The sequence below is a fragment of the Nyctereutes procyonoides genome, unplaced genomic scaffold, assembly GCF_905146905.1.
Source record: "Nyctereutes procyonoides isolate TBG_1078 unplaced genomic scaffold, NYPRO_anot_genome, whole genome shotgun sequence".
NCBI classification, from domain to species: Eukaryota; Metazoa; Chordata; class Mammalia; order Carnivora; family Canidae; genus Nyctereutes; species Nyctereutes procyonoides.
The window spans coordinates 7,990,582-8,014,077 of NW_026575020.1; the positions used below are offsets into that span (position 1 = coordinate 7,990,582).

The 23,496-nt window shown below is 55.3% G+C and overlaps 2 protein-coding genes across 4 annotated transcripts in view; both read left to right on the forward strand.

Annotated features, from left to right (window-relative positions):
* Window positions 1-3,035, forward strand: part of ITGA3 (integrin subunit alpha 3) — a 30,057-nt gene extending 27,022 nt beyond the window's left edge. For both annotated transcript variants that reach the window (XM_055323258.1, XM_055323261.1), the window contains exons 24-26: window positions 314-439; window positions 797-940; window positions 1,662-3,035. In XM_055323258.1, coding sequence (XP_055179233.1) covers window positions 314-439; window positions 797-907 — 237 coding nt within the window. In that variant the 3' untranslated portion in view covers window positions 908-940; window positions 1,662-3,035. The remainder of the gene's footprint in view (window positions 1-313; window positions 440-796; window positions 941-1,661) is intronic.
* A 4,596-nt stretch (window positions 3,036-7,631) lies between these two features.
* On the forward strand, window positions 7,632-23,421 carry PDK2 (pyruvate dehydrogenase kinase 2). 2 transcript variants are annotated; one of them, XM_055338092.1, is made up of 11 exons: window positions 7,632-7,876; window positions 9,762-9,903; window positions 16,833-16,904; window positions 17,278-17,462; window positions 17,976-18,065; window positions 18,254-18,331; window positions 20,630-20,709; window positions 20,794-20,892; window positions 21,024-21,131; window positions 21,697-21,810; window positions 22,372-23,421. In XM_055338092.1, exons 1-11 carry the CDS (start codon window positions 7,759-7,761, stop codon window positions 22,510-22,512), a joined length of 1,227 nt encoding a protein of 408 aa, XP_055194067.1. In that variant the 5' UTR covers window positions 7,632-7,758; the 3' UTR covers window positions 22,513-23,421. The 2 variants fall into 2 exon arrangements, with proteins under 2 accessions (XP_055194067.1, XP_055194072.1); XM_055338097.1 differs by having other exon boundaries at window positions 20,633-20,709.
* The last annotated feature ends 75 nt before the right edge of the window (window positions 23,422-23,496 follow it).

Sequence of the window (23,496 nt, forward strand, 5' to 3'; positions counted from 1 at the left end):
GTGACCTTACTTGTTCAGGGCCAAAAAGCTCATCAAGGATGGAGCTGGTACTCAAGCCCAGGTGTGTGGGTTTCAAGGCTGCATCCCAGATCTGAAGCTGGTCCTTTGGAGTCAGGTCTGCACCTAGGGAAAAGCAGAGGTTGGAGGAATCTGCTGCTGTCTGGTGGCAGACAGGGGCTTTTTCTGGTCCCTGAGTGCCCCCTGCTGGTCATAGGTCAAACAGCAGCAGGGTCCTGGGCCCTGCTGGGACAGGATGGATGAGCTTGGGGTCTAGGGGTGGATACAGGGCTGATCCTCTCCTTACTCCTGCCAGTTCTCCGTGGACATTGACTCTGACCTGGTGGAGGAGCTGCCAGCGGAGATCGAGCTGTGGCTGGTGCTTGTGGCTGTGGGTGCCGGGTTGCTGCTCCTGGGGCTGATCATCCTCCTGCTGTGGAAGGTTAGGACCCCCCCAGACCACCACTGAGACTTCCACTCTAGGACCTCTTGCCAGTGGACCCTCACCAGCTCTCCCTTCATCCCATTCCTCACTTCCACCCCACCCCCACCCATCTCCCATGTTGACTGTACCTTCTCCCGAGCTTCCAGTGTCCTGCCCCCCACCTTCCATCCTCACCTCACCCACCAGGACATTCCTGCTTGGTTAATGGGGGGACCTGCAAAGCTGAAAGGGAAGCCAGGAGCTCTGGCTGCTGGCCACACCACCAAGCAGGGCTGGGACCCAGGCATCCAGGCTCCCCAGCCCTCAGCCCCAGCACCCCCCTGATGGCCCATCCCCACCTCCTCCCCTCCGTAGTGCGGCTTCTTCAAGCGAGCCCGCACTCGCGCCCTGTATGAAGCTAAGAGGCAGAAGGCGGAGATGAAGAGCCAGCCGTCAGAGACAGAGAGGCTGACCGACGACTACTGACGGGGGGCAGCCCCCTGCCCCCAGCCCACCCGGGTAACGCGGCCTCCGGACCCTCTCCCCTGAGCCGCGCAGCTGGCTGGGGCCTCTGACTCTGTCCTATCTGCTCTTCTTCCTTGTGGGCCCTCTCTGCACCTCACTCTACCCTGCCACCTCCCCAAAGAGCAGGCCACAGTCTCCTTCTATGCCCTGGCAGAGTTCAAGATGTCTCAAAACTGCCTCCCTTGGAGAGATCTGGAGCCCAAGAGGGAGCCATAAAATGCTCCCCATGCCCCCCTTGCTTTTTGGGGATCGGAAAAGAAGCAAAGCCCAAGCTAGGCCCCATCTCTAGGCCACACAGCAAATTTCCAGTGATTCTGTGCTTCCATTTCCACCTCCAGAGATGGAGGCCTTCTCCTGGAACTAGCACCTTTGCTCCTCGGAGCCCCTCCAGGGTGACACACTGATCCCCCTGACCCCCACAGTGTGGTCAGGTCAGCCACCACGCTCCCTAGCCATCCTGTCCACAACCTCAGTGACTGCCCCTTTGTGTCCAGCTACCTCCCTTTCTCTGCCTTCCTCAGCTCCTCCTTCCTCTGGGGCCGAGGGTGGGCAACCTGGCCCTCCCTGTCACAGTGCAGGGAGATGGCACATGCTTGGGTCAGGGGTCCTGGCTCTGGCCTCTGGGTGGGAGAGGAAGGGGCTAGGCACGTCTTCCCATAACCTCCAGAGCTGGATACTGATGCCCCTTCCTCGTCTCCCCCTACCCCCACTCCAGTGTGACTTCTTTAAACGGACCCGCTATTACCGGATCATGCCCAAGTACCACGCAGTGCGGATCCGGGAGGAGGAGCGCTACCCACCTCCAAGGAGCACCCTGCCTACCAAGAAGCACTGGGTGACGAGCTGGCAGACTCGGGACCGATACTACTGACGTCCTTCCTGATTTCACCCCTGCTCCCCCCATGCCCCTTCTATTTATCATAAGTTATGCCCCTGACAGTCCACAGGGGCCACTGCCTTTGGCTGGCACCATCAGGTGCGGGCACACACAGCTCTTCAAGCACGTGCGTGTGCTGTTTGGCCACAGGCTTCTCCCCACAGGAGGGCTAGGGCCATGGCCCCACAGTGCTGAGCATACCGAAGCCCTGTGCCCTGGACACATGGGGGTCCCGTCACTTGTGGCCTATGCTGTGCACTGTGGATGGTGCATGGACGTGTGTCTCTGCCTCTGCCTGTGCCAAAATCAAGCCAGAGGCCTCCACCAGAGCCAGGAGGAAAAGGCCTGCACTGTGGTGACACCCTCCCCTGATTCACACTGGACCCATCTTGAGCCATAGTCACTGGATTGACTCTGCTATTAAGACTAAAACTACTGACAGGGAACAGGGCACCAGGCCCCCAGTCGAAGCTCCCGGTAGTTGTGCCAGAGTGGGCCCGCCTCAGGTTTGCTCACGGTGGCGTTTGCAGGACCTGGCATGCTCAGACCCATGAGCAGAGTGAACTAGAAGGAAGGTCCTGGGATGGCTTTCCTTCTCTGTGAAGCTTCTCCTTGGAGGAGACTGCATTCTGGCAAGGAACGCAGTCTGAAGGAAGAAATACAGACAAGCCACCGGACAGCCTGGCAGACTGCAGCGGGACTTCCCTGGGAGCACAGTGGAATGCTCAACAGAGGAGAGGACCAGTCCTGGACCAAGGAGCTGTTGGAAGGCTAGAGGAGATACCACTTCTCACTGACCACTACCATCCAGGCCCCTGAAGGCCCGGAGGGACCACCCTCACCCCCACCCAGACAAGATCGTGGAGGGAGCGACGCTTGAATGTAGAACAGGGAGGGAGCCCTGTCCCTGCGCCATCGGCTGGAACCTATTCTGCCCTCACTGACCATGGGTAGGGGACCTAGAAGTGGAGTTCTTGGCTGTCCTTGGCTTTCAGAGCCAACTTAGCTCTGCCTCCTCCCCCACTGGCTAAGTTCTAAGGCCCATTCTAGAACTTGAGGCTGGTTCCAGGAAACCTCTCCTGACCCCTGCCTTTTGGCAGTCCCCCTTTCCAGTCCTTCCATGGTACTGTAGCAGGGAGCTCCCTCCCCCTCCTTGTGCCTTCTTTGTATATAGGCTTCTCACAGCAACCAATAAACAGCTCCCGGTTTGTATACTCTGCATCGGCCTCCACTCACTGCCCCCACTTTGTCCCAACCCCACTTCAGTCTGTTGGATAGTGATGCCATCCACCTGACCCTAGGTGGACAAAGCCGGGTGCAGGGATCTTAGAGATGGGGAAAGTAACGATGTATACAGGACATACCCATCCCTGCTTTCAGATCAGATGTCCTGATATACGGGGTGGTTGTGGACATATACCTGAGATCCAGAACATAAAGTCAGGAACGAGACCTGAGTAGATTGGATAGAATCCAAAAGGCCTCCTTGGTGGACAAGGAGGTGATATGCAGGATCCAGAAGAGGCAGGAAACTACTTTGCTATAGAAGTGGGTAGTCCTGGATAGTGGTGGAGGGAGGCTGGGTGCAAGGGTGGAGAGCCAAGAGCCCTTATCCAGTGGCTCCAGTCAGATAAGAGCCTGTTTTTCAATGGCTCAATTCCACCCCCATCCCTGGACACCACGATGAGTGGATCCAAGGGTAAACCAGTGACCTAAGACTGGAAAGATTGAAACATCATGGTATCCCCCAGTGTCTGGGAAGGAGTACCTGGAGTCCTAGTCTTGTGGCCTTTCCTCTGGGAGTGCTTCAGTACCTAGCCTCCATAGCCCACTGCACTGCACCAAACCCTCCACTTCCTAAGGTCACCCTTCCACACAGGCCTGGGAGGATGGAGCAAGGCTGCTGTCCCCATGACTTCTTTGACCTAATTGTGACATAGGTCCTTCTGTTAGTTGTCCTCAAAGCTATGACCTTTGGAAGACTTCACTGAAGGCTGAAAATTACTACTCAGAGAGAAGCCAAGGCTCAGATCCTCAATTCAGCTGCTCTGAAAGTCCATGGACCCAGGCTCTTCTCCCAGGAGTCCCTCCTGATGTCTGCCTGGGTGTCCTCCAACCTGCCTCTTAGTGGCAGTGTCTGCCCTCTGCTGCCCCTCACTTTCTATGCTGGGACTGTCCTTTCCAGGGTTGATTAATGGTGGAAGGTCCCATTCCTCCAGGAAAACCCCAGCCTCTACCTGGAGCTCTCAGAACCAGTAATGGAAACCCCCAATTCCTGCCTAAGAAAGATGGGATCTAAGGGATCTGCACATCCCTCTGGCCAGCTTCACAGGCTCAGCCCCTAGTCATTTTTTTTTAAAGATTATATTCATTTATTTATTCATGAGAAGCAGAGACATAGGCAGAGGGAGAACCAGGCTCCCTGTGGGGACCCTGAAGCAGGGACCCCAGGATCCCAGGATCATAACCTGAGCCAAAGGCAGATACTCAACCACTGAGCCACCCAGGTGCCCCACAGCCCCTAGTCTTCTGTGTGTGCGTGAGTGTATGGGTGTGTGACAGTTTATGCTTGGATAAGAACAGTCTCTCCCCCCCCCACCCCCCCAGTATAAGTAGTTGTTTCCAGGACTGGTGTTACACTTTTATGAAAGAAACATAATGGCAGAGATGCAGCAATACCCACTTACATAAAAGGGTCCTCAATAATGTCAAGCTTCTAGAGCTCCTTGGAGCTGTAGGACCTCCAAACTGTTCCCAAAGAGGGTCTTGGCTTTTGTGTCACTAAAAGGACCCATAAGGTGATTCTCCCCCTCTAGACACAGAGCTGGAATGCACTTCCTGGGCCCTCCTAGTTGGGTAAGGTCATGTGACTAAATTCTAGCCAATGAGTTGTGAGCAGGAGAGAAGTGGCTTAATTCTGGGCTGATACTGTTAATTGCTGGGTGGGAGTCTCCCAGTTCTGTTTTCTCCCTTCTGCCACTGTAGAACCCTGCCTTGAGATAAAACGTCTGCCAATCTGAGTCCTTCCCCCGCCCCAATCTGAGTCCTTGAGAGCAACCCCCAACATTCCTTGTACATGTAGTGGGAAATTAGGGCATGGTGGGGTGTGGGATGGGAGGTTGGTGGGAGTTTAACCTCAGCTTCATCTAACCTAGCTGGACCACCCCATACCACTCCCATTATCACACTGCAGCAATCTCTGCAGAAGGAATTTTGATCCAAGCAGAGGCCACAATATAAAAGTCCAGCACTAAGGAGAGGATCAGAAGAAATCTCTCTCTCTCCTCTACCTTGCCTCAGAGTTTGCTGCCTTTTCCTCGTTACTTAAAAATTTTTAAGATTAATTTTTAAAATTTATTTATTCATGAGATACACAGAGAGAGGGAGAGACACAGGCAGAGAGAGAAGCAGGCTCCATTCAGGGAGCTCAGTGTGATACTCGATCCCAGGATCATGACCCGATCCAAAGACAGATGCTCAACCGCTAAGCCACCCAGGCGCCCCATATTTATTTATCTTTTTATTTATTTTTTTGAAAGACCGAGAGAGAGGGAGAGAGAGCATGCACACGGAGAGGGGCAGAGGGATAAAATCCTCAAACAGATACCTTTATGAGCTCAACATGGGGCTCAATCTCATGACCCTGAGAACATGACCTGAGGTAAAACCAGGAGTCCAATGCTCAACCGACTGAGGTGCCCCTCCTTGCTTAAATTTGGACAACAGTAATAGCTGTTATTGATTGATTATTTACTATGTGCCAGGCACAGGACTGGGCTTTTTCACACAAGCATCCTGTATGCTCCTCTGGGCAACTTGAAGACTGACTCACCAACATAGTCGATGATTTAATTGCTTGCTGGAAGGATATTCGGTGGTCCTCCCTGATGACTCTGTGGCATGCCTCCCTGGTGGTCCCAATTCTTTATTCATGCTCTTTTCCCTTCTATGTGCCTGGTGCTGGAGATAGAGCAGTGAATTACACAGACACAGACAGCCCTGCCCTCCTGGAGCTTAAAGTCTAGTGGAGGAGACAGATGAGTCGGGCAAACGATTTCCAGATTTGATAAGAGCTAAATGGTGTTAAGTTTGGGGAGGTCTGGGACACCTGGGTGGCTCAGCTGTTGAGCGTCTGCCTTTGGCTCAAGGAGTGATCCTGGGATCTGGGATTGAGCCCCACATTGGGCTCCTTGCATGGAGCCTCCTTCTCCCTCTGCCTGATCTCTCTCTCTCTCTCTCCTTCTGTGTCTCATGAATAAATAAATAAAATCTTTAAAGAAAAGTTTGGGGAGGTCTAAGAAGCCTTTAGAGGGAGCCCATAACCCAGCCTGGTAGGGTCAGAGCCTTGAAGAATGGATAGGCAGTGAGGAGAAAGAATTATCCAGACAGAAGAGACAGCATTTGCAACGGTTTGGAGCCTGGAGGTTGCTCAAGGCAGTAGATAAGTGTGGCTGGGAGTCAAGCAGGGCAACGTGGAAAGAGGAGGCTGGAGACTTAAGCCAAAGCAGATCGTGCAAGAGCTGGAAAGCCTCCAGTAAGAAAGCCCCTGAAAAAGTCTGTAAACAAGTTCAGATTTGCTTTTGAGAATGATCCCTGAGCCTCAGTTTCCTTATCTATATAATGGGGATAATGAAGCACAAGAGAGACACCTGGAGAATTAAAGGAGATAATGTATGCAAACAGTGCCTGGTACATAGGCTGTTATTCAGTTAAGAGTCCCTTCCGTGGCAAAGCCTTGGGCACAGCTCGGTGTTGACCGTAATCACATTCTGTTACACAGTAACGACTTATTTACTTAGGCAGCTACCTCCCAAACTGAGAAAACAAATGGCTGAGGGAAAAAACTACTTCCTTATCCTTTGTGGTTTTCCTGTTCTCAGCACAAAGCCCAGCACATATCGGGCACTTGGTCAGTGCGGCCCAGGGAGTGAACAGTGAAGAAGGGGGCACATCAAAGGGAAAGGCGGGGGTCAGGACGTACCACGTTCCACCGCAAGAACCCGAGCTCCTTTCCTGCGAGACAGCGCAGGACGCTGGCGCAGGAATGGCTCCCAGGTCCCCAGCGCAGATCACCTGCCAGGGCCTTTCCCTAAGGAACCCCAGTGCGAAGATGGTCGCTTTCTAAGGTCAAATGATTAGAGAATAATTAAAGTGTGGAGAACTGCACTCCCAGCGCCGATGTGAAAGACTGCCCCACCGCCGCCAGGCCTGCGTTGGGGTTTCGACTCTGGGCGCCGTGTTTTCCGGAGCCGCTTGGATCTTTGTGGAAGTGCTGGGGTGCATGTCTACACGGAGGGTTAGCACGGGCGTGCATCCTGACCCCGACTTGGCAAACTTTCCCAGTCTGGATGACAGGGACCCGTCCCCCCAGGGAGCGCAAGCGGGGAAGAACAGCTGGAACAGGTCCCTTCGGGAGGGAAGGGATTCGTTGAAAGCTGCCCAGACGATCTCAGGGAAGGCGAGGCCCGGAGATTTGGGGGCGGGGGGCGCGGGAGAGGACGTGGACAGGGAGAACGACCGTCCGAAGAGCCTGGGGTGGAGCGGGGCTCGGCCGGGAGGGGGGAAGGGCGGAGCGAGCGCGCGGGAGGCGGACTCTCCGCGCGGCCTCCCGAAAACAACAGGCCGCCCCGGGCGAGGACGGGGTTAAGGGGGCGGGCCCAGGGGAAGCCACGTGCCGGGGCGAGAGGCGATTGGCTCGGCCCGGGTTGTTTGTGAGCGCCCATTGGCGCCGCCGGGGCGCCGCGGCAAGCCGATTGGCCGGGGCGGGGAGGACCGCCCGGGCCGGGGCGGGGAGGAGGCGGCGGGTCCCGTGTGCCGGCCGGGCTGGGCCGAGCCGAGCCAAGCGGCCGCGCCGCTCCCGGGGAGGGGGACCGGACCCCGAGCCGGAGCCCGAGCCGGAGCCGGAGCCCGAGCCGCCGCCGCCGCCGCCGCCGCCATGCGCTGGGTCCGCGCGCTGCTGAAGAATGCGTCCCTCGCAGGGGCGCCCAAGTACATCGAGCACTTCAGCAAGTTCTCCCCGTCCCCGCTGTCCATAAAGCAGTTTCTGGACTTCGGTAGGGAGTGGGCGGGGGGTGGGGTGGGGTGGCGGCTGGACTTGGGGGCCAGCGGGGCGCAGGGGGGCGGTGAGTGAGGGAGACCCTGGTCTTGAAGGATCAGCGCGGAGAAGAGAGGCCCTGCGTGACTGGGAAGGGTTGCTGGGAGGGGTCCAGGCAGGGAAGGGTTAAGGCGTGGGGTGGGGCAGGGGCCGGCCCTGAAAGGGTTAAGGTACCCTGGGGGAGAGCTCTCTACCGGGCTGTCAGTGGGAAGTGGGGGCCCTGAGAAGGAGGGGTCCCAGTGTCTTGCTGGACTGTGCAGAGGTCTTGCAGAGTAAGGGACAGCCAGGCAAGGTGGTGATGTTAGGGCCAGAAGGGAGTGGGGTATATCCAGACAAAAAGGGTTAATGGTGGCTGTCCTAGTGACTCAAAGAGTCTGGAGATGGAGAGGAAATGAGGTGGGGATGCTGGTGGGAGTAACAAGGCAAGATTAGTAGATGCAGACATCTGGAAGGAGATCTGGGCTGGGCTGGGCACCCCGGGGTCAGGTGGGGACCCCGCTCTTTCAGAAAATGTCAGCAGGAAGGTCGATGATCAGTATACCTCCACCCACTGAAGGAGCTGGCCCCCAGCTGTCCCAGTAGGCAAGGACACTTGAAGAGCAAATCTGTTTGGGCCTGGCTTCCTGTCCCCAACTGGGCGCAGGCCTGGAGCACCATGAGGTGGAGTCAGGAGGCTGGCAGCCTTGGCTGCCCCTAGCTTCCTGGGCCAGGATCACCCACCAGCAACGCTCTGGGGGTGCCTCTGGAGCAGAAGCAAAGCTGTGCCAATGTAGCCACTGAAACAGGCATTGTGTGGGCCCTGTCTGTCTACGCGGTATTTCCACGGTGCCAGCTGGGGATTAGGAGGGGGTGCCCAGGTCTCTTAGGAGTTGAAGAGACAGTGCCTGGCTCAAGTTACAGCTGCGTCACTGATGGGAGGGGGTGGGGAAGTGACAGTAGGACAGAGGGCCCCTGTTCCCCAGGACTTGTCTGCCTGTCCCCCTGCCCTACTTGAGCTGTTCCAGAGTAGGAAAGCCCCCAGGGCCCATTCCTAGCCACCAGTAGCTGTCTGGTTTAAACTGGACCCTGCTTATATAAATGGGCCAGGTGGGGTTCACAGTAGAGTTTGGTCCACTTGTAGTGCAGTGGGGGAAAGAGATCTTCAGAAGGGTAGTCACATGCCCTAGGTGGCAGGCTCAGAAGCAGAACTTAGACTAGCATCTAGGTCTTCTAACTCTAGGCCATGGCCTCAGTCTACCACCCCATCTTCATCTTGAAGCCAGACCAAGGACCAAGGTACTTGGGTTCTCATTCTTGGGCCCTGTGTGCCTCACACATGAGCAATAACGTAAGGACAACTCTACAGTGGTCATCAAGACCAGCCTGGGTGAAGATGGACTGGGCCAGAAATGACACTGGGCCCCTGTAGCTGCTGTGGTCGAGGCATAGCATCCCTTAGCCAGGCCCAGACCTGGGAAAGGATGGTTTTCCCAGGCTCCTCTGCCCACCCGGATCCACCTCTCCCCTTCCACTCCACAAAGCAAGTATTTGCTAAAAGAGACAGAAAGTGAAGAAGTGAGGTAACTGAGGCCAGAGGTGGCTCCAGGTAGGCCTGGAAGTGGCCCTGTCCCCTGCAGTTGAAGGCCAGCAGGGGGTAGGGGAGGGGACACAAGGCCAGGCCTGGTTAGGCAGGGTGGTGTGGAGGTGGGAGCACTGCAGGGGATTAGGAGAGCTGCCTGGCTCTGTGCCCTGATCACTTCTCTGAACCCTCAGGAAATGAAAGATTTAATTGTCCTGATCCCTGAGATGACCTCTGGCTCCAGTGGTTTGCAGCTCCGTTGGCTCACTTCTCTCTCTCCCTCCAGGGTCCAGCAATGCCTGTGAGAAAACCTCATTCACCTTCCTCAGGCAGGAGCTGCCTGTGCGCCTGGCCAACATCATGAAGGAGATCAACCTGCTTCCCGACCGAGTGCTGAGCACACCCTCGGTGCAGCTGGTCCAAAGCTGGTGAGACCCCTGGCCAGGTCCCTGCACCTCCTTTCATTTCACTGCTAGATGCCGCTAGGCTCCCAGAATCTCTGTGCTCCTGGCAGCCTTGAGGGAGGTGGGCACAGAGGGGAGGCACAGGGGCTCTAAAAGGCTGAAGAGTTACCCAAGGTCAAGTGGAATGCTAAGCCAGAGCAGGGACTGAGATAAAGTTCCTAGCCTCCATGCCTGTGGGCTAGCCCTATACTTACCAGTCTTCTTTCTCCTGAAACCCAGGATCCCAGCCAAAACAAGGCAACATTGTAGACAAACAGAAACAGGGAGAAATGAATTTTCAAATTATATGATCCAAGCTACCAGTCATGTTGGAAAACAGACACAAAGATGGCACAGTACCTGCCCCCGAGAACTTTGGAGGGGCAAAGACCAAAAATCACAGCAGTAGCAGCAGAAAATCCTCTGTAAAGGTCACTCTAGAACTCTGTCCCAGGTTAGGTAACTAGATGACATTAACCAATGGCTGGTCACATGAAGAACAAAGAGGAGTTTGCTGTGTGACTGGCATGCAAATGGTTAATCTGGTTGGCCTTTGGTGGCACCTGTGCAGAAACCCTTTGCTAGTTCTTCTGGCAATGGTGTGGTATAGCTATGGTTCCCTATGGATTCAGGAGCAGGGGCCAACACCTGCCATGAGCCCAGCTCCACGCTGGGAACAGTAAAGCAGTAGCAGTGGCTACCCTCGGGGAGCCTGTGATCTTGTGGGGAGCAGAAGGGTGGGTAAACGGAGAGCCCAGGATGGTGGATGGTGGTAGGAGCAGTGAGCTGCTAAAGAGCTACTTTGACTTAAGAGTCAAACTAGTATTTAAAAGTAACAAAATTGGGGTTCTTTTCCTCCTCATTGTGGAAGTGTAACATGTCCCCTTTGATACTTGGAAAACATAGAAAAACAGAAGAGAATGCCAACCACTGCCTTCCACCCCATGACCAAACACTTAGAGTTTGGTAAGATTTTATTGGTGACCTTCCAGCGTTGTTTCTATGCATGAATATGCATATGCAGGACTTACTCTGACTTAATGAGACACGATAAGAAAAGTGTTTTGTGCGGGAGGTCAGGCACATAGTAGGCGCACAGTGAATGTTAGTTGAATCAGAGAGTTGTAGGGAAGTTGAAATGGATGCATGGAGGAGGTGGCATGTCTCTGGGCCTTACAGGGTGCCTGAGTGAGCCTAGACCTAGAAGGAAGGGATGGGCATTCCAGGCCTTGGAACTGCTTGTGCCAGGGTGTGGAGGCAGGTAAGGGCCCAGTGAGGGCCTCCACAACCTCACTCTGTGCCTGTAGCGATTTTGGTGCGAGCTGTGAAGGGGATGGGGTAGCGGGCAGGGCCTGGCATTCCTATAGCTCAACCAGGTCACCCCCCGCTGGGCCCTGGCCCTCAGAGGTCCGGGATATCTGAGCCAACCAGCATTTCCCACTGCAGGGTGGTAGGGAAGTCACTGGGAGGAGACAGAAGGTGCCATCTGTTTGCCCACTCCTCCTCCAGCTCTGCTTGGCTGACTGGCCTGGCTGCCTCTCCAGCAGGCCCCTGACTCCAGAACAGGCCCTCTCAGGCCCCTCCCTGGACGCTGTGTTCCTAGGAGAGCCAGGGGATATGTGTTGGGGTGTGGGGGAGCAGGGAGCTGCCTAACTGCCCATGAACCCCCAGGCCCCTGCAGAGGCCATTCCTGGAAATCAGTTACATGTGTGTGGGATTGTGCTGGTCATTACTTCCAAGCTTCGAGGGAGGAAAAGTCCAGCAACAGCAGGATGGAGTGAAGTTACACAAGAGAAAACACTTCCCAGTGGATTCAGCTTAGTGGAGAACAGGCCGTGGAATTGCTGGAGTGTCCTGATGCACTGACCAAAGCCTGCTGAAGTTGTTTCCAGAGAATGGGCATCGTGGGCTGCAGCAAGAGAGTGAGGTCTGAGGGGAGGAGGGACTTTCTGATGGGGACAAGGTGGCCACCTGTGAGAGAGTGCAGACCTCCTCCAGGAGAGCCCATTGCCAGCTTGGATGTAGAGGTGGTACAGGTGGGTAGGGTTTGCATGAGAGGAGGGGGGACACCGCACCAAGGAGCCCAGCAAGAGGGCCACTACCCTCAGAGTCTGATGAGTAAATAGCAAATGCTCCCCTTTGGAAAATGGAAAAGTCTGGTACAAATGCTATTTGCAGTAGTAGTGATAAGATGTGCTGATGGCTAATGGAGTTTTTCCTCAGCTGCAGAGAGGCTCTAGGCAAGACTCACTGTGGACAAGTTGAGCATTCCTGGTTAAATAAACCTGATAAATTGTTTCAACCAGACAGACCTGGTGTGGAGGGAGCCTGTTTTGGAAGTGACTGGAAGATAGTAGGAAGCCCTGGCCATTGGTGGCAGTGTCCACATGCTTGATTTTGAGGCTCAACTTTGCTGCTTGCTGGACACTTAATCCTTAGCAAACCCTCTGGCCTCCCTGAGCCTTGGCTTCTTCACCTGTAAAATGGGGCTCCATTCTGTTTCTAAGGGCAAACACCACAGTTAGTGCATGGAACTGTCAATACAAGCGGATGGCAGTGCCTCCAGGCCACAGATCTGTGACTGTGGCCAAGGTTCTCTTAGACAGTGTGGTCATCATAGTGATGGCAATGGTGAAAGCAAACAGACCTGGAGGGCCTGCTGTCCTCCAGGAACTCTTCTTGCCATGTTCCTCTATTAACTCAATTGCTGTACCGACAGCCTTCTGACGTAAGCCTTGTCATTACCTCCATTTCATAGATGAACAGACTGAGGTTCAGAGAAGTTAGAACATGTGTCTGAGATCACTCATGCAGCAGGTGGGCAAGCTGAGACTCCAGCCTAGGCTGTGTGATCTGATGACTGCGTTTGTGAGGGGAGAGTAGTGCTGTGTTCTGGGGCAGTGACCTGGATCAGAGATTGCCAGGCTCCCCCAGCAAGTGCTCAAGGCAGTAGGGTTCACCTTACTGGAACGTGCTTGCTGGCTAGGGATGCTGGAGCACAGAGCAGGGTAAACAGCTAGCCTGAGGAGGGCCTGGAGCCAGTAGGAGCGTGTTTCCAGAAAGCATGTGTGAGGAGGTGTTAAGTGAGAGCTGCAGAGTAGAATCAGATGACAGTGAGTCACTCCTCTCACTAAGAGTCTTTCAGGGGTTGTAGGGAAAGGGGCAGGAGGCAGTATGGCTAGCACTTCCTGTTGGTGAGGAGTGTGGACCCCAAATGCAGCCTATGGGGGACCCACATCCCCACCCTCTGGGAACCACAGACTTTGAAGAGAACCACCACCATGGTAGAGGCTCTAGGCACCCAGGGCTTGAGCCACACCAGGCACAGGACCAGGGCTGGAGTCAAATCTTCACCAAACCCCTTGGCCTCTCCTTCCATAATCAGAGTTGACACTGAGGATGTGCTTTGAACCCCATTTTAGAGCCAGAGACCTGAGCACTTCAGTGGCCTCTTGGCCACCGGACCCAAGTCTGCCTGGCTCAGAGCCTGCACTCAGCACCCCTCCAAAGAGCAGCTTCCAGGTGCAGGACAGATCTGTCACCTCCCCTCAGATGGCCATTGCCTTGTTCATACTCTTTATTCCCAATGGCTGTGGACAGTAGTGCAAGGTACACACACACACACACACACACACACACACACACACACACACTACCAAGCACACACCCCCTCCACCTCTCTACACTTTCCACCCCCTGCCTCCCAAATCCAGGGCTCTGGGCAGACTAGAAAGCCCTAGAAGGCAGGAGTCCTGTGTGGTCTGATTTGCTGCTGAGGTCAGCAGGCCCAGGCATTCCCAAGGGCAGCCTATGCTGGGGGCAGTTGGGCCCCCACTGCCTGCTGGGCCTGCTCTGTCCAGCCGAGGGGGGAAGTAAACCCCGCATCTCTCACTGTACTGCCATTTCGGGCCTCCCAAGTCCAAGCCCAGTTCTTTTCTGTCCCTTGCGGCAGTGGGCAGCCGACGAGCCAATGTCACTCCTTCCCCAGTATCTCTCCCTTTAGGACCAGATTTTGCCTGCAGATAACATCAGGGGTGCCAAGCCTCCGCAGGCTTCAGGCCAGGGTCAGGGTCCTCTGGGAAGATCCTTCCTGTCTTCTCTCCCTCCCAAGAGCAGAGCTGGGACCACTCTCCAGAAGGAATGGCCCTGCGAGGGACGCGGGCAGGGGTTCTAAACTAACCCTGCTTCATAGTCCAGGAAACCGGGGCCTGAGGCTGGCCGCTCTCCCCGTACCCATGGACCTGTTGCCAGTCCATCTTGGCACCCTACTCTACTTCACTGGGCGTGTGACCAGGCCCCACTGCTGTTCCCTAGGGTCCATTAGGCAGCCTTGGAGGGGTGGTGCCAGTAGCTACAGCACTGGCCTTACCCCTGCGTTGGGACTCTGCCCACCCCTTCACCTCCTGGCCCAGCAGGCAGGGCCTCCCAGCTCCTACCCCCTCCCTCCCTGCCTCCCCCTCCACCCCCACCCCCCATCTTTGGAAGGAGTTCTGGGCCCCACTCTCCAGTTGGCTTCTTCCCCTTGCTCTATCTTCCCCAGCCTTACACACTTGCAGGTTTTCTCCCCAAACCCCCTCTCCTTCCCAGAATCATGAGCCTGAAGCTTAATCCTGGGCGTGGGTGTGTGATGGGCAGGGATTTGGAGGCGCATGGCCTGTGGGCGAGAAGCCCAGCTCTGTACAGTAACTGCCTTATCTGTAGAATGGGGCCAGCAGGAACACCCACCTCACTGGGTATTAGGGGAGCAGGCAAGCACAGAACTGAGCCCTGTCCAAGGCTGGCGACAGCCATCACATTGGGCGCAGCACCGTTAGGACCAGTGTAGATGGTGAGTGAGCAGTTGGCCATGGAGTCAGATAGACGTGGGTTTGAATACCGGCGCAGCCCTTTACTGTGTGGCCTGGGCCATGTCACCTGCTTTCTCTGGGCTGGTTTCCTTGTCTACACAAAAGGGAAATACTGCAGGTTCCTCAAGCCTGCTGGGGGATGGGAGACCCTGTGTAGACCCTGGGCACAGGCAGGCACTGGCAGTCACTCCTTAAGAGTGACTTAAGCCTGACTGTTATTCCTCTCCAGGGAGCCTGAGGCAAGGCCTTTGGAGTGCTTCTCTGATTATCTGCTGGGGCTACAGGGATGGGGTGGGGTGGGGGGTGGGGTGGGAAGCTGGCTGAGTGGGGAGGGCTGGTAGGGAGCACCAGGCCTGGGACACCCCATTCCTGCCATCCAGAGCATGGTGGCTGTCCAGAGCTTAATTAAAACGAGACTCAGAACCAATGCTCAGTACGACCAGAGGGAGGGTGTCAGATGTCTCATGGGGGCTCAGAGGATGCGCTCAACTGGGACCGATGTTCAAACCACCGTTCATAACTAGGGCATACATCTAGAGAGTGCGCACTGCATGCTGGGCACCGTGCTAATTATCACCTTTGACCCTCACTGAAGGGCAGTGATAGTGGTAGGTACGAAACCCTCTACTTTCCTGAGGAGGAAACTCAGGCCCAGAGAAGCTCCGTGACCTACCCAGGCCACACAGCCCCTGAGTGGGACTCAACAGAACCAGCACCCCAGCCAGCACTCCCACCCTCTCCTCTAATGTCCGAAGCGAGAAAGGGAAGAGCAGCGGTTCGTGGGGGAGGTATTTTGGGCGGAGGGACCCTAAGGGACATGGAGATGAGCATTCTGAGCAGACCCAGTGCTTCGTGGCAGCAGGAGTGCTGGAGGATTGAGTCTTCAGTACTCCCCCTCCCAGCCACATGTAGGACTGCTCTGGGCTTCCGTTGAGGGGCCTGTAAAATGGGGCTAATCGCTGTCCTTCTTACCTGTCAAGGTCAAAGCACCTTGACACAGGGATGCTCCTGCCCTGGAGGGGCCTTTTCCAAAGAGACTGTTAGGCCACAGAGCCCTCTGCCCCAGGGCTCTTGGCACCCCCTCCTTCCTGCTGGCTCGAAGTGTTTCTACCAGAGACGGGCTCAGCTTTGTGGCCTTCCCCAGGAGAACAACCTGTGGACCTGGGCATGTTAGCAGGGAAACCGTGGGGGTCCTGGCTTATGGGGGCAGGGGGACAGTGGCTCTAAGTTGGTACCGTCTGCTGCCACAGGTGAGCCTGACCCCCTTGGACAGGCTGGCCCCCTGCTGCCCCAAGTTTAGAGTTTCCCAGCACCACTCCACTGGTTACCCAGGTTCTGGGGAAATCAGCCTGCCAACCAGGCCTGCAGGTGGGGCATGCAGAGGAGGGCCACACACTCCTGCTGGGCCTTGGAGTGGCAGGAGCTGTCCTGGTTCTCCGTGGGCTCCAGCCCCACCCGTAGTCAGAGCTGGGCATGCCTGCCCCAGTCCTGTGTCCTTCCCACCTGCCATTTAAAATCCAGTTCCCTGGGCAGATTGCACAGCTCCTGGTACCCAGCCCAGAGTGTCAGGCTACAGTGATCACTAAACCCCTCATCTGTGACAGGCCCTAGGCCAGCCACTCTGCTAGCCGTGCCCCAGGGGATGCAACAGTAACCTTACAGGACAAATATTAGGATCTGTTTCCATGAAGGGGTTCATGGAGGTTAAGTGACTTGCCCCAGCTTCTCTCACTGTGAACTCTTGGTCAGTAATCCACGAGCCCCTGGGGATGGGATGATCTCCAGGGCCCTCCTAAGGCTGCTATTCTTAGATTCCAAAGCAAAGGTGCCATGAGGGGGACCAGCAAATGAGAGATGTTCTTACATAACTCACTGTGTTGTCAGGGAGACTTGCATACAGATGAAATGAATTGAGAAAAAGTGTGGCGTAGCCTGTCAAGCAGGGCAGCTCTGTGTGCTGCTGCCCAGGGTAGGGGCAGGGCAGGTGCGGGGGTGGCTGAGTCAGGTGGGAAGAGGGCCGAGCTTGGCCTGGAGCTGAGGTGATGTCCCCTTCTCCCCTGCGCACAGGTATGTCCAGAGTCTCCTGGACATCATGGAGTTCCTGGACAAGGACCCCGAGGACCATCGTACCCTGAGCCAGTGAGTGAGGGCCCCAGTTGGGGGCAGAAGGGCAGGTGCAGACAAGGGGCACTGGGTCACAGCCCAGGGGCAGAAATGCCAGGAAGATGAAAGAAACGATCCCTAGCCTCAAGGATATCTAATCTGAGGAGGAAGTTAGCCCCTGGCCTCGATGTCCCTGAGTCTGATTGAGAGTTCCAAGCTCCTGCTCCTTCAGAGCTCCCAGCTGTCGGTTTGGCAGTGGGAGACTCAGGGTGGGCTCTGGAAACAGTGGGGAGGGCACTTGTGTCCGTCAGATTGGGAAGGGTGGAGTGAATGAATGCCTGTGGAGGAGGTCAGAAGTGGGGATGCATCTGAGGGGCCCCAGGGACCCAACAGCTGCCATGTCCTGCAGGTTCACTGATGCCCTGGTCACCATCCGGAACCGCCACAATGACGTGGTGCCCACCATGGCGCAGGGCGTGCTGGAGTACAAGGACACCTATGGCGACGACCCAGTCTCCAATCAGAACATCCAGTACTTTCTGGACCGCTTCTACCTCAGCCGCATTTCCATCCGCATGCTCATCAACCAGCACAGTGAGCGGGGCTGAGGGGGCTCCGGACCTGAAGGGGCATCCCTGGTTCCATGGGGGGAGGAAGCAGGCAGCAGGGTTGAGGTGTATTGGTGTAAACGCTTACAGAATGCGACATTCTGTCGCCTCTTACCAAGTGTTCGATGTGGTATTCGTCAGAACTCTCTTGTATTCAGAAATAGTTTGTTGTTTTGAGTTTCCTCATCCCGGAGTATTCACTGTGATTGTTGAGAAATTACAACCAATTGAAAATTATACAAGTTCCTCACTCTCACATAATTTCAGATGCAGGATGGTAAAATTATTTTTAAATGGTGGAGCAAAAGGAAGTAGAAATGGAATGTGGGCTGTGTGGGGGACGAGGCCCTCTGAGAGGAGCACTTCAGGTCTGCAAACAGCCCAGACATGGCCCGAGTCTGGGATGGAGGGGCCCTAGTGGTGGGAAGGGAGGTGGAGTTGGAGAGCTCTGAGGGCAGGGGATGAGCCCCACCAACAGCACCCTTCCTTCCCCCCACAGCCCTGATTTTTGACGGCAGCACCAACCCAGCCCACCCCAAACACATCGGCAGCATTGACCCCAACTGCAATGTCTCTGAGGTGGTGAAAGGTAAGCCGTCCCCACCATGCTGGCCCACGGATGAGCTCCAGAGACTTCCTCCAAGCTGCCTGGCCAGAGGATGAGCTATTCCCCACTCGTCCACTTGGGTTTAATATTGGTGATGCCCCGTGCCAATACCAAGAGGACTGCTGCTGGGTGGACAGCCCCATTCCCTGAATGTCCCTCTCTTTTCTCAGATGCTTATGATATGGCCAAGCTCCTGTGTGACAAGTATTACATGGCCTCTCCTGACTTGGAGATCCAGGAGATCAATAGTGAGTGAGCAAGGCTCTGTGTGTGTGTGTGTGTGTGTGTGTGTGTGTGTGTCTGTGTAAGGGGCTTCAGAGAGGAAGGTGAGATGAGGAGTCAGGAAAAGAATTGGATGGGACAGAAGCAGAGCTATTATTGACTTATTATTAGCAGTATTATTACTAACTTATTTGCTAAGTATTTATTAAGCAGTAAACACACAAGGGAAGGTTCCTGTTCTCATGGAGGTTACATTCCTGATGCCAGGGAGGTTGGGGAATGCTTCAGTTAGCCAGTGAACAAAGAATAAACAAATTGACTTCAGAAGGTGACAAGTGACAGGGAGGAAACAAGACAAGGTCACATGACAGGGATGGGGCATGTATTTGATAGGGTTTATTATATTATTATATATTATTATTTATTAATATTAATATAATTATTATAATATTTATTAATTATTATATATTATTATTTATATTTGGCTGCCTTTTCAGAATCCAGATAACAGTGGCTTAATGAAAAGAGAGGCTTCCCTCTTTGCAGCCCCTAGGGTGGAATAGTCAAAGCTGGCTACCCACCCTCCTGTCTCAGATACAGCTAGAGAAGGGGAAGAAGATGTAGAAGGCAGGGCCCAGGGGTGGGACAGTCACTCCCCTGTCACCTGGCCATGCCTAGCTGCCAGGGAGGCTGGGCATTCAGTCTCTAGCTGGGCGGCCACGTGCCTGTTGGAAGTTTGGGGAAGGGGGTATCTATTACAAAAGAGGAGGGGAAGAATGGATAGGAGAGGATGGCTGCGGCGGTCCTACTTTGGGTGGGCTGGGTGGTCAGGGACCAGCAGGACCTGGTGAGGGGTCTGGGAGATGGGTGGGGAGGGGTTGGAGACAGGGGCCGAGGCATGCAGGGCCCGTGGGCCATAGACAGGAGCTGGGATTTTGTGTGCAGCAGGAAGCCCATTGAAGGATTCTAAGCCCAGTGATGCCAGGGTCTGACTTACGTTCTAAAAATATTTAGAGGAAAAAAAAGAAAATAAAAAAATAAAAAATAAAAATATTTAGAGGTTGGAGGGGGTGGGCGAGACCTCAGGAAGGCCAGTTAGGAGATCACTGGAGGAATCCAGGGGAGGGGCAGTCAGCAGAGATGGAAAGAAGGGGGTAGATTTGATAAATATCTTGGAGGTAGAGAGGTCAGGACCTACTGATAAGCCAGGAGCATAGGGAAGAGGAGGATCAGGGATCTGAAAGTTTCTCTACCCTTCCCTTCCCCCTACCTGCTACTCGGCCATCCCCAGCCTGTGCGCCAGAAACCTGAGGTGATTCATGCCTGGAAGTCACGATGCCCACGTCCTTAAGGCCCAGTTCAAGTCCAGGTCCTCCAAAAAGCCTTCCCAGATTTCCCAGAAAACACAGTTAAGCACCCAGCTTCCTGGGTGTGCCTCTGTAATGCACTGTCTAAATTACGTGGGGGCAGAGACAGGCCACTTTACCTCAGTATCCCTAGGGTCAAGCGTGGAGCCTGGCATGCACTCTGGGTACAACATACAACATAAAAGTCAGTTGTGCGTTTGTCTAGACACTAATTTCTGAGAGGGTAGGGTGGAATTTTAGTCCTCTTCATGCCCCACTCCCAGTATAGGCCCTGAGATTCCTTCACTCATTAATCCGTTGCAGTTATTGAGCTCCCGCTACAAAGCCTTGTGCTAGGCAACGGGAAATGACATGCAGGCCCTAACACCAAGAAGCTCTCCAGGCTAGAGTGATCCTTGAGAGGCAGAGTGCTGGTGTCGGGATCATGTGCAGCACCCCTCCCCTCTCCCTACTGTCTTAAAAAGCTCTCCAGGGGATTCTGGTGTCCAGGTGAATGCTAGTAGGCTGCATATAGGCTGGATAGGTGCTTTTTGAATGGATGAAGGGGCTAGGTAAACAGCGGATGGATGGAAGGCTGGATCTGTACTCTGTGAATCAATGGGTCGATGGGAAGGATAGATGTTTGAACAGATACATAGTTGAGGGACAGTTGGATGGTTGAATGGACCCTGGATGGGTAGATAGAAGACTTAGTGGATGTTGAATGGATACAGTGGTTGGATGGATGGATGAACAGATGGATGGACGGACATTGTATAATGGATGAATACTTATGGATAGATGGTTGAACGGACACCGAATGCATGGATAGCTAGATGAGCAAATGCCAGATGAATGGCCCAGCAGATGGTTGGAGGATAAATGGGTGGTTGAGTGCTAGGTGCTAGGTGCTGAGTCAATGAATGCTGAATGGTGACCTCTTGACAACTTCCTAATCCTTGGTCTTGACTTCCACAGCAGCATCCAACTCCAAACAGCCAATTCACATGGTCTATGTCCCCTCTCACCTCTACCACATGCTTTTTGAACTCTTCAAGGTAAGGGGAATGGTTCTCGGCGGTGTTGGGGGGTGGTTAGGGCCAGGCTACTCTCACTCGTCTCTTCTGCCTTTCCCTCCACAGAATGCCATGCGCGCAACTGTGGAAAGCCACGAGTCCAGCCTTGTCCTCCCACCTATCAAGGTCATGGTGGCCTTGGGTGAGGAAGATCTGTCCATCAAAGTATGTGACCCTTTGATTCAGGAGCCAGAGAGCAGTGGGGTGGGGACTTGCCAGGAGATGGGCTCAGAGAAGACCCTGGGGTGTCAGAGGGTAGGGGGCATGAGCACTGAGGCCATGTCTGTCTCTCACAGATGAGTGACCGAGGTGGGGGAGTCCCCCTGAGGAAGATTGAGCGACTCTTCAGCTACATGTACTCCACAGCACCCACCCCCCAGCCAGGCACTGGAGGGACCCCACTGGTGAGATGGCTTTCCTCCAGTGCCCCCCACCTCATATAGGATGCATGTCTTCTCAGCTCCTCATAACAAACCGTCACCGCCCTCCCCTCTCACCTCACCTTCCATGGTCTTCGTTCTTGTGTGACCATATGTGGTGTCCAATCACCTATTCTGGTCCAGGCCCCCTGCATCTGCCACCCACACACACACACCTGTGGGTCTGTCACCTTTCCTCAGCTCTCTCTCTCCCCCTAGTGCCTACAGATGCCACTCATGAGCACCTCTCTCTCATTCCCAGCAGAGCAGGTGGTGCCGGGCTTGGGAACTTGAGACCCACAAGCCCCAGGACCCTTCCAGACCCACTGGCTCCCAGGGCTGAGCTCCTCTGCCATCCCCGCTTCCTGCCACCCCCCAGCTGAGACTGTTCAGCCTTTCTGGCTCCATCTGACTGGTTTCCCTCACCCCTGGAAGATTCTAGGACTCCCCTGGTCGGACCCCAGCTCAGCACGTTGGTCCCTTTGTTTTAGGAGGCTCAGCACCAGCCTCCTCATGACGCTCCCTTCCTGCCCCCTCCCCCACCCTGTAGGCTGGCTTTGGGTATGGGCTCCCCATTTCCCGCCTCTATGCCAAGTACTTCCAGGGAGACCTGCAGCTCTTCTCCATGGAGGGCTTTGGGACCGACGCCGTCATCTATCTCAAGGTGAGTGTCCTGGTGCAGGGCCTGGCTTGCAGGAGGTGCTGGCAGGTTAGCCTGCTATTAGGTTTCTTCTCCAGCCCTCCACTCCTCTCCTGACTCCAGATGGAGAATCAAAGCAAAACTACTGTTCCCCAACCTGTAGACATTTCCCAACTTGGCAGGCAGTTTAAGGAAGTCTGTGGCCCATGGCTAAGCCCCCTGTTCTGGGGGCCTTGGACTCCTTAGACCCAGAAGGAGGGGGGATGCCATAGAGAACCTATCATTCAGCTCAGGGTGAGACTGAGGCCCCCAACTTGGTGACCCTGTTCAAGGTCATGGCCCACCTTCCATCGAACTCCCTGACCTCGTGAGTGGGTAGCTTTCCAGAAGGTGCAGGAGCAAGACACGGAAAGGACGGGTCCCCCCATGGGTCCTTCTGGGCCGGGGCTGGTTGTCTCAGCCAGTGGCTGGCACCAAGCTGGGCTGACTGGTCAGATACCACCACAACTCACCCTGGGCAAAGGTTTGATCAAGAAGTAGGTAAGGCCCTGGGCAGCAGGACAGGCTGACCCTGGTGCTCTCTAGGCCCTATCCACGGATTCAGTGGAACGCCTGCCCGTCTACAACAAGTCAGCCTGGCGCCACTACCAGACCATCCAGGAGGCCGGTGACTGGTGTGTGCCCAGCACAGAGCCGAAGAACACATCCACGTACCGCATCAGCTAGGGGCCGCCCCAGCCCCCTGCACTGGATAGGATGGACTGCTGCCTCTGGAACCGGCCACCATGGTGACCCTCCCCGCCCCCCCCAGGTTGGGGGAGGGCTCTCCTTGATGACCAGCTTCTGTCTCTATGGAAAGCGCTGCGGTAACCAGTCTGTGGCGGCCCCTAAGTGCCAATCTCTGTCTCCATGGAGACCCCTAGGTGGTCTCCCTGGTGTTCAGTCTCTGTGGGCGAGGCCTACAGATGGGGGGATGTCTCCAACCCGATGGGGTATCCCAGACCTATGTTTCCATGGCAGTCCTCCTGAGACCAGAGCTGCCACTTTTCTGCCAGGGGTCCTGGGTCTCCTTCCCAGCCCTCCACAGCCTGGGCCTTCCAAGTGGACACCCTGCTGGCCTTACCCCCTGTCCCAGCCCGTGCAGGCACCCCAGACCTGGTCCAGCGTCAGCGTTAGGAAGGGGCTGGCTATTCCTGGGTAGAGAAAGGGGCTGCACCCTTGGGCCCCTGGGTGTGTACCTGGTCCTGCAGCTTCTCCCTCCACCCAAAGCTTGAAGGTCAAGGTTAGGAGGAGCCCTTTCTCACCCCAGTCTCTTAAAGTGGAGGAACCTGGGAGGACCCAGAGACCAGCTGTCTCCCAAGCCCTTCCCTGGCACGTCCTCACATGCACAATGCCCACCTGCCTGCCCCACACCAACATAGTCCCACCTGGGCTCCAGACCCCCACCCCCACCGTGCCTGCACATGCACGTGCTTGGGGTGGCTTTCTCCTGGAATGCTCTGTGTACATAGCTAGTTTTATAGCCCCAAAGGCCCCCACCCTTCCCCTCGGTACACAGGGGTTAAAGTTGTGTGCCCCTCCACGTGGCTGTGATGATGACCGTGACATCCACAGTAAAGAGGAGATTGAATGAGACCGTGGCCTGGCTGCTTTCCTGGTGGGCAGGGAGATCCAGAGGCCAGGCACACACACAGACCACAATCCCTGTGA